The 9,481-nt window shown below is 38.6% G+C and overlaps 3 protein-coding genes across 4 annotated transcripts in view; 2 read left to right on the forward strand and 1 right to left on the reverse strand.

The window, feature by feature from the left end:
• Positions 1-1,273: 1,273 nt before the first annotated feature.
• On the forward strand, positions 1,274-4,485 carry LOC132170786 (LYR motif protein). Of its 2 annotated transcripts, none has more exons than XM_059581889.2 (2): positions 1,274-2,081; positions 4,002-4,485. In XM_059581889.2, exons 1-2 carry the CDS (start codon positions 1,382-1,384, stop codon positions 4,112-4,114), a joined length of 813 nt encoding a protein of 270 aa, XP_059437872.1. In that variant the 5' UTR covers positions 1,274-1,381; the 3' UTR covers positions 4,115-4,485. The 2 variants fall into 2 exon arrangements, with proteins under 2 accessions (XP_059437872.1, XP_059437873.1); XM_059581890.2 differs by lacking the exon at positions 4,002-4,485 and adding an exon at positions 2,751-2,908.
• A 1,403-nt stretch (positions 4,486-5,888) lies between these two features.
• Positions 5,889-7,690, forward strand: LOC132171638 (complex 1 family protein / LVR family protein). The gene is made up of 2 exons (XM_059583009.2): positions 5,889-6,150; positions 7,253-7,690. Exons 1-2 carry the CDS (start codon positions 5,910-5,912, stop codon positions 7,324-7,326), a joined length of 315 nt encoding a protein of 104 aa, XP_059438992.1. The 5' UTR covers positions 5,889-5,909; the 3' UTR covers positions 7,327-7,690.
• A 102-nt stretch (positions 7,691-7,792) lies between these two features.
• Positions 7,793-9,481, reverse strand: part of LOC132168444 (peter Pan-like protein) — a 4,483-nt gene continuing 2,794 nt past the window's right edge. Inside the window, exons 6-7 of the mRNA XM_059579429.2 lie at positions 9,184-9,389; positions 7,793-8,156 (exon numbers count right to left, since the gene is read on the reverse strand). Coding sequence (XP_059435412.2) covers positions 8,044-8,156; positions 9,184-9,389 — 319 coding nt within the window. The 3' untranslated portion in view covers positions 7,793-8,043. The remainder of the gene's footprint in view (positions 8,157-9,183; positions 9,390-9,481) is intronic.

Here is a 9,481-nt window from a genome sequence, read left to right on the forward strand (position 1 = left end):
CAACGAACCGAAATCCCATCTGGAATCAAAGAAAGCCCAGTTATATAAATGAAGAAACAATATAAAAGAGGCAAAGAAAAAAGAAAAAGAAAAGAAGTCTATGACTCTTAAAGAAGACAGGAGTATATTCAATGCAATCAGATCTCATGAAACCCCCGTAGCGGGGGCACGTGTAAGGTGAGCATATCTGATTCTGATTGCATTTGCAAATAGCATCCAAGTGCTAGTTGAAATCAGCTGCAGTCTTCAACTAGGGGTGTAAACGAGCCGAGCTTGAGCGAGCTTCCCTTGTTCAAGCTTGGCTCGTTTAAATTTTACTCGAGCTCGAGCTCGAGTCGAGCTTAAGGGCGAGCCAAAAAAATCGAGCTCGAGCTAATAATAAGTCGAGCCGAGCCAGCTCGCGAGCTGGCTCTTATATTTAATTTTTTTTTTTTAACTTCAAGTACTCTTAAACGGCTTAAGAAGTTAGTTTGCATATGAGCATTTGTTTAGCCTGACTAGTCGAGTATGGAGCCTGAGTCAATACAGCAAGACATTTGGTTTCAAAGAGAGAGGATATGCATTCTTTTATAGATAAGCAAACTTGGAGATTGATGTTTTCTTAACAATGTGGGACAAGTTAACATGTTGCATTCAAACTGCATTGGGACAACGCCCCCTACAAAAAAATATTTTTTTAACGTTTCTCTCTCAATTCCCTTCACCAGTCACAACGGATCTTCCACCTAAACTCTCGTTTCCCACTCTCTCACTCTCACTCACCAGACAGGTAGTGATAGTGTTTGGGTCTGTTTGATTCTTCAATAATTTATGCCTTTCGCAATCTTCCTCAATAGTTTCTGCTTGATTCTTCTTCCTTTCATTTGGATATGCTCTAATTAAATCGAGGTCTTTTTAATGATTGCTCTCTCTCTCTTTGATCACGAAGGGTCTAGAATTTTTCATTCTCTAATGGTTAAATATAAATGTAATTTTAAGGTTTTAATAATTATGAGATTTATAATTAATTATGTATTACTTAGTTTATATATATATATATATATATATATATATATATATATACACACACTCGAGCTTATACGAGCTGTTCACGAGCTTAGCCGAGTCGAGCCGAGCTTGCTTCGTTTAATATTCGAGCTAGGATTTGTGTTCATGAAGTGCTTCATTTAATATTCGAGTCGAGCACGAGCCGAGCTTATGCGAGCCGAGCTTATGCGAGCCGAGCCCGAGCTTGCTCGCGAGACGCTTCGCTCACTTAACAGCTCTATCTTCAACCTTCCCTCTCTCTCTCAGTCTCTCTCTCTCTCTCTCTGAGATTCCAAAGAAGGAAAAAAACTCGCCAAAAAGAAAAGAAAAAAGGGCAGAACCCAACCCAGACTCAATGTCACACAAAGCCCTGGATTCGCGGCACTCCATAGAATCGTGTACACTTCAGCTCCACACTTGGAGACCCTTCCAGCGCCAACCCAAAACCCTAGACCCCTCTGACTCAAAGCCCTACCACTACCACTCCTCCACCAATGGGATCCACACCAAGCGCCCCTGCCTCTCCGACCGTGCAACCTCGTTTTCCCTCGCCGACGCTGCCGCCATCGACATGTCCAAGCTCACCCTCATCGACGACGACCGGCCCAGACACTACCACCGGGGCAGCTTCAGTTTGATCGTCAGGAAACGGCGTCGCCGCGGGTCGAGATCGGTGTCCGGTCGGAGCAGCGACCGGAGCTGTACTCGCCGGTGCTGCTCGGTGGGAGCGTCGGCGGCGTACGGGACGTGCTCGGATCTTCCGGTGACGGACTCGAGCGGAGAGCTGTTCGTGAATGGGGACGCGAATTGGGCTTCGGATGTGAGCGAGGCGAGGAATTCGAGGAGGGAGAGGGATGGAGGAGGAGGAGGGAGCGGAGAGAAGGACGGTTCGGGAAATGGGTTTGGGCCAATTGGGGGTTTTGATGCTCAGGGGAACGAGTCCGGTTACGGGAGCGAACCCGGGTACCGCGGGGACGCTGAGTTCGGATATGGGGATGAGCTTGACGAGGAGGAGGATGATGCTAGATTGTTGTTTTGGGGCGAGCAATTTGGAGGTACAAAGTTTTGTGGATCATTCATTTTCGTTTAATATATTTTCATTATTCTGAATTTTTGATGTATACATTGAATTTATTTCGTCGTTTTTCTTATATAAAGTTTCTGAATGTGGCAATTCAGGACCATTTAGAGAAATGTATTATAACGAAGTGGGTTCTAGGGAGATTAGTTTAGAGGTAGTAGCAATTCTGGTGTTGTTGGTATCATAGCTTGTTGGGATTCAGACATGCTGAAAGCACTTTTTTAGTTTTTTATAGCACTACTATGGGTAGAATTGGATGATGGATTTGATAAAACTTGTTTGGTATATATTAATTAGTGGTGTACTCTGGAAGAATCTTACTCATTTTTTGGCATCTCTGGCTAAGTTTCATTTGGTTTGAGGAAAGTGATACAATATTTGAATGACACGGATTGAATATTGTAAGAAGAAAGCCTGTGGGTGAAAGAAAGTGCAGCAAATTTTTTTAGTTTGCCAATAATTATCCTGGGAATTTAAATTCCTATTCCCTAATTGTTGGAAGGGCAACAATCTACATGTAGGATCAAATACTCTTTTTATGCTCCATTTCAATTTTGGAGCTTAATAGAGATTCTGGCCCGTATGTCATGTGGGTCAATAGGAATCTTGTAACTCATTCCACCTTTCACTTTGTTTTGTGCAGCTGCCTGGAGCAACTAGGATATGCCTCCCATTCTGAGAGGGATAAGTAACATAATTCACCTTGTGGAAAATATGCAGAACGATCATTATAGATTTTCTCGTAGTGGATTTGGGCATTGTTGACAGTCATCAGTTCTGTGTGTTTCAGGAAGTTGCTGCTGGTTGGTAGAACTTTTTCTTTGATATATAAAAATGATATTATCTTTAGTTTGGGTGTTTTGGGAGAGGGGATGTTATTCTTTACATTAATTGCAGCCTTCAGATGTTTGGGACATTTTGACTTCACATTTCTAAATTTTCAATATTAGGTGCATTGTGCATTGATGCCTTAATTCTCCATGCTGGTCTTAGTTTTAGTACACACATCATCCGCAAAAATTTGACATGGAAGTTTAGTTGCAGCATCTTGGTTGGGTGTCCAGAGCCTAACTTAGCATGGTTGGACAAAAAATTGAGGGAATGAAAGAAATCATGCTTTTTGTTTGATACAAATGAGGGAATCAGCATATAACAGTAATAGTAGTGGCAGTGCTACTGTGATATGGTTGGATTTAGTTTGTGGTGTGGCAGAGGTGGCAATGACAAAGCTTAGATTTTAATGGAATACAAATTAGAGAGTCCATATTTCATTTAAAGTGACTATTTCATCCAAATATTGTTTGATAATCAGAAGCCGTTTTCTGATCATGTTATTGTCACCGGAAGATGCTTTTACTAGAGGAATTAACATAAGGGGCATGTGGTGGGAATTAAGAGCGCTAGATCACCTTAAAGTAGTATAGGTTTAATTGGAGAAATGAGGGTGTATGTGGAGCTTCTGGACACCTTCCAATAGTTGTATATCTTTATAAACTTTGGATGTTGCTTTATCACACACTTTGTTTCCATTGTCTGTGTGTCGTGTTCTTGTCCTTGTCAAGTCGTGAATTGTTATAATTTGAGGTATGGGAGATCAATTAGAAAGAAAATCACAAAACCAAGTGGACAAATTAAATAAGATATGCAAACGATTTAAGTGGGAAATGGCTATATATCTTTTGAAAATGGGGAATAGTGCACAAATTTGAAAACGAAGAGGATAAAATAATTGAAAGAATATTAGTTCACTTGTAATCTTAGCCTTATGTGTTACTCTATTATTTATTTATCCCGGGGTTTCACGAGAAGTTTACATTTTGTTCTTCAAGCATTTGTTTTGTTTGATTTGTTTGATTCAAGCTCAATATGCTTACATGTCCCTTTCTTGTACCAGAGACGGATTCTAAAACGGAGATGGTCGGTGAGAACACATTCTCAGATCAAAAAACCCATTACAGATGCAGGCGCAAGAAACATGATTGCAGAATGGTGGATTCACTGAGGTAACAAAATATGTCGGTATACAACGAATTACTTTTTTTTTCAGCCAGTTCTTGGCTTCCCGTAAGGAAGGTTTGTTAATTGTTGGGTTCTGGATTGCCCAACCGGTACTTCAAAAAGGGATTATAATATCTTCATCCTACTTTACTGCCTATCATCCTGACAATGTCAGCAGTTGGATCCAAATGTTGTATAACATGCAGCACTCTGTCGGTCTTGCTTAAGGGATTTAAGGATGTGGATTAGGTTCTTGTGCTTTATAATAGCATATAATGCTGTAACAAATACAAGCAAAACTCTGTTTTTATTCATGTACTTATTTTGTAATTGAGTTCCTGCCAGAAGTTGTTGTATCAATATTTATCATTTTTTAACTACTCTCTCTCTATATATATATGCTATTAAAAAAAAATTTATCATTTTTTTTTTTTTGTTGAAGAAGTGTTTTGATGTAACATTGGGGGAAAAATTGTTTGTGTATGAGTTGTTTATTAATGTATTTGTCTTGTGAACAAAATCTAAAGGTAGAAAACAAAAATATAAACATTATACAAATTACTCTATTGACAGATCCATTGGTTTTGAAAATGCGTTTCACTTCAAAGAAGACAACCCATCGGAAAGATATCACCGGAGTATAGCTATCTAGGTCTGTCGGCAGTAGCTGGGTTTTGTGATGTTTTTAATGCACTTTTTGAAGCTGGGTTGGAACAACGTGTTTGTTTTCTCTGTAGGCAACTGTTCTGCGTGTAGATTGTGAATTTTTGAACCTGATAGGAGATACGGGGAGAAAATGTTGGTTGAATGGTAGGCATCACCTAATATATCAAACCCCAAAGGAAACCAAAAAAAAAAAAGCAAAAAGAAAGGGGATAGATATTGATTATTTTTTGTGGTTTGTATTAAGGTTGGCAATTTTTAACACGACTTATAAATTTGACATGAAATTAGTGGGTTAGGGTTGAAGCGTCTGGCTCGTTCAATTAAATGGGTCGAGTTAGGGTTGAACTATATAATTTTATATTCATGCCTTGACAAGCAAAATTTAGGGCTGAAAATGTTTAGTATTACCCGTAAACCTAACATGCTATCATGAAATTAGTAGTTTAAAGTTAAGGAGCAAGTTGATAGGAGATTATTCCAATTTGAGAAACTGTTAGCATATTACGTAAATATGAGGTCTCTAGAACTTAATTGGAAATATGCAAGTATTGATCAAACAATCAATCAAAGAAATGAGAAAATGTTTACTACTAAATCTAAATCAACATGGTAGAATTAAATTACAAATACCCAAAGTCGAAAATAACAAAAAAAGAAAAACAAAGTGCGTACAGAAAAAAAGAAACCCAACAACCCTGTCCCTGTGCCGTTTGCAAGGTTATTTAATATATATATATATATTCTTTGACTCACGCCGTTAGCACTAGAGATGGAAAACTGTGCCGTTTGCCAAACTTGCAAGAGGCAAGAGGCTTCGCCGGAGCCGGAGTGCCTACCGGTGATGCCTAATATTTTCATCCATTGAACTTTTAATTATGTAGGGAACATGCAGAAACCACGGAGAGTCAGAGACGAAGCTGTTTGAATCAGGTTCAATGCCAAAGAGCTTCTCTGGAAGATAACGGCGTGAGTCAGAGAATATATATTATATTTTTATTATTTATTAAATAAGGCAAAGAGCAAAACGGCACAGTTTTGCTTGGACTGTTGTGCAAAACTGTGCCGTTTTGCATAACAGCTTTAGCTTATATCCATCCCTAACGTTGCAAAGGCCAGAGCGAGAGAGAGAGAGAGAGAGATGGCGAGAGTAGAAGCCCTGAGCGCGTACAGAGCGCTGCTGAGAGCGACTCGGAAAACCTTCGCCGGAGACTCACAGATGCTGACAGGTTCGGCCGCCGAGGTCCGAAAAAATTTCGAGGACAATCGGCAAGTAACCTCCGAGGCGGAGATCCGGAGGCTCCTCGACGAGGCACGTGAGGCCACCCATTTCATCGCCAACATGATCGTCCAGGCCAAGCTCAACTCTAGCGGCGGTTACCGTAAACCAACTGTCCCTATTCAAAATATCGTTTACCATTTTCCAAAGTTATTATTAAATTGAGATTTATGTATTTTTCTTCTTGTGTCATGCATTCCTTGCACTTGTGAAATTGTTTGTGCGTGTTTAGCCTGATTTTTTTTTTTTTTTTGTAATGATTTGATCAAATTTCAATTTCTGATACATTCAAATATATTGAACTTCAACGGTTAGAACAGCCTAGGTTTTTTTGCGATCGAAAACCGAATTCTAGTGATGCCTGTCAAAAAATTCTGAAATTCATGGCCCAAAATTTATCCCAATTTTCACAGATGAAATTGAAAAATCACGAAAAAGGTGCATATTGTGGATAAAAGCATGAATCCGTTGAATTCGATGAACTTTTGATTTTTAACAATGAAAAATCTAGACTTTGCTGGCATGGAAATATGAGAAGCAATGAGTGTTCTGGCAAAAAAAAAAAAAAGAAGGTATTTCCTTTGTTTCTTTTTTAGGCAAAAATACTTGGAGTACTGCAACTTTTATTATAAACCCTTACAAACTCACCACACAACTTACATTTTATGAAAATTAGTGTCATTTGGATTGTCATTTAACAATTTATATTTTAGTGACCGACGTGGTAAGCGTCACATTAACTATTAAGTGAGTTTATAAATCTGGTAAGTGTTATATGAATTCCCACGTGATAGTCCACATTTTCGGCTAACGTGGCTAGTGTTTTACATGGAGTATTACGTCAGTTTGTAAAGAACTTGTAATAAAAGTTGCAATAACTTTAACAACATTGTTTGAGAAACTAGTTCCAAAATCTTCATTATTATTGTAGTCAATTAGATGGCCTTAGATAGGACCTAAACTTAATTACATGGCATATATGACTGCCTTAATTTCATCATCACACTTCCATGTTTAGAGAAGGTTTTTGTTGATTTCTGTGATTTTGCTTGTTGCATGTATTGTTCCAGTGTTTGTATCCTCCTGATTGCAAGATGTGGTAGCCCGAATTCTATCTGTTAACTACATGTACTATTTAATAACTTGGTAGACGATTATATAAGAATTTGACCCCTTTTTTTATATGCCAATTTGGATTGCTGCAGAAATGAAGCCCAACAAAGAGCATGCAGGAGCAACACTTGAGATTCCTTCTGAAGACATTCTTAAGACCGTCTAGGAGTAATTGTGGAGTTTAATGCCATGTTTTTTGGACAATCTTTGCCTCAAATATGAGCTTTTTGTCGATGATCGAGTATTTTTTCCTCAGTATTTTTCCTCATTAGTGTTCTTGAGGGACTCGCTCAAATATTTTATTTGTTTTGGGAATAATTTTCTATGAGCTCCCTTTGGTTGTTGCTGAGACTTTTGTAGTAGTAAGCTTTCGTCTAGAAGCATTTCCCCTGAAGGGTCATGTACTGTAGGTTGTATATCGTATACATTTTTGCTCACATTTCTGGGAAAAGTTGAATGCAACTCTTAAGCAGTCCCAGTTTTAGATTATCAAAATTGTGGTTAAAGTCTTTAGGCAGTCCTTTTTGGTTTATGGTTTTTGCATTTGCTGTAGGGCAATGGCATGCCTTTTATTGCATGCATGGTGTTCTTATTTAAAAGTGAAAGGAAAAACTAAAGAGATACAGAAAACATCAAGGCAATTAAAACCCAGAAATCCTCTTGTTGAACCCGAAATAATGTTTCTTTTTTACTTCAAAAAAACAAAACAAGAACATAATATTTATGATTATAGGCAACAGTGCCAAGGAGGCTCTCTCTCTCTACAATTAGCACTCGGTGGAGTTTCCCTATAGATATAGGTACAGAATTTCCCTCGTGAGCAAGTGAGGCTTCAAAAATACCAAAAAGTACCCCCCACTTCAGTTTCCAACTTGGGCAGCAACTAGTCCACCTCATCATCTTCCTGATCTTCATCCATGTCTTCCTTGTCTTCATCCGCATCCTCATTTTCAGGATCTGTCCCATTGTCCTGCGTTTTCTTGCCCTCACCATTTCCTGAGAATAACAAGGGGAGAAGGAGAATAAAAGTAAGTTCCTGATATAGGTTTAGTAGAAAATATATCAACTTTCAAGGAAGGGCACGGATCAAGAATAAGGAACAAAGGAAGAGTGAGTTATAACAGAAGTATTAAAACAATAATATTGATGACAAATCAAGATAAGGATAACAAACATGTTGTAGAAATATGGAAAGGAAACAGGATAAGACCAGAAAATGAGAGGAACAAACATCCGATAAAGATGATAAGGGGCCAATGATCACAAATCCTGGTTGATTATATAGGAAGATAAAGTTTAAAATGAAGAACATATGTGAATTGGCGAGAGATGAGAGATGAGATCAGGAAAGAAGCAATGCACTTAACAGGGGAAAATTAGGATTGGGCAGTCAGTTAGACCATGAATGAAGAGGATGTAATGAAATACTGGCTATGTAATATGGCAGCCAAGACAAATCAGATAGAATCCAAGAGTCCATTGAAGAACACCCAGTAACATCACTAGAAAATCTGAGCAGAATTGTGATTTATCTCATTTGAACATGGCTAGGAGCTATTTATGCGTCACAGACAAAATTCTACCGGCAATGCATCAAAAAAACTTAAGTACAGGTCACAGTACAAATGCGTTTAGAAAATGGGCGAGGTAAGGATCCAAAGCAGTACATTTAGTTTTGAAGGGGTTGCAATTTAGAGAGCTTAAGAGGGTTGAGGAAATGTTTCTGTGTTCATAAAGAATGTGTAGAAATCTTTTTTTTTTTTTTTTTGATAAGTAAGAATGGGTAGAAATCATTGATGTGAAGAAAAGCATTGCTGGTGGAATGGCCAGACTAGGTAATGGTAGAACTGCACAATTAAGTACATCATATGGCATTCTTGTAGTCGGTCACCCCTAGAATCATTAGTCAATTGAGTTGAGAGATGCTGTTTTCCGAATATGTTATAATGTTTCTTTCAACCATATAAATGATCACCTTGCTAGAGGAAAAAGAAAGCAACATGTCGCATGAGAGAAAATATACCATATGCGCTGAAGATGACCCCGCCGGAACACAATCCTTCCTCAATCTTGATGAGTTCAAGAGTCATTCTGGGTCCGATCTCTTGAAGTTTGACAGCACTTTTTGTTGAAGCCCGGTTTACTCTACCAAGATCACTAGACAGAGTCACGGTCGCTGCTTCTTCATCTGCTTCATCATCTGCTTCACTTTCTGATCCATACCCAGCCCTTTAAAGCCACAAGGAAAACAAATATAAAACCAGAACAAATGGGTAAGATTAGTCAATCCAAACGGCAAACACATGGGACTACATAAATAC

Source organism: Corylus avellana, chromosome 1 (assembly GCF_965113065.1).
Source record: "Corylus avellana chromosome 1, dhCorAvel1.hap1.2, whole genome shotgun sequence".
Classification (NCBI taxonomy): Eukaryota; Viridiplantae; Streptophyta; class Magnoliopsida; order Fagales; family Betulaceae; genus Corylus; species Corylus avellana.

Coding starts and splice junctions, on each gene's coding strand:
- LOC132170786 (XM_059581889.2), top strand. CDS start 1,382: ATGTCACACAAAGCCCTGGATTCGCGGCACTCCATAGAATCGTGTACA. Junction 2,082..4,001: donor TTGGGGCGAGCAATTTGGAG/GTACAAAGTTTT, acceptor TTCTTGTACCAG/AGACGGATTCTAAAACGGAG.
- LOC132171638 (XM_059583009.2), top strand. CDS start 5,910: ATGGCGAGAGTAGAAGCCCTGAGCGCGTACAGAGCGCTGCTGAGAGCG. Junction 6,151..7,252: donor CAACTCTAGCGGCGGTTACC/GTAAACCAACTG, acceptor GGATTGCTGCAG/AAATGAAGCCCAACAAAGAG.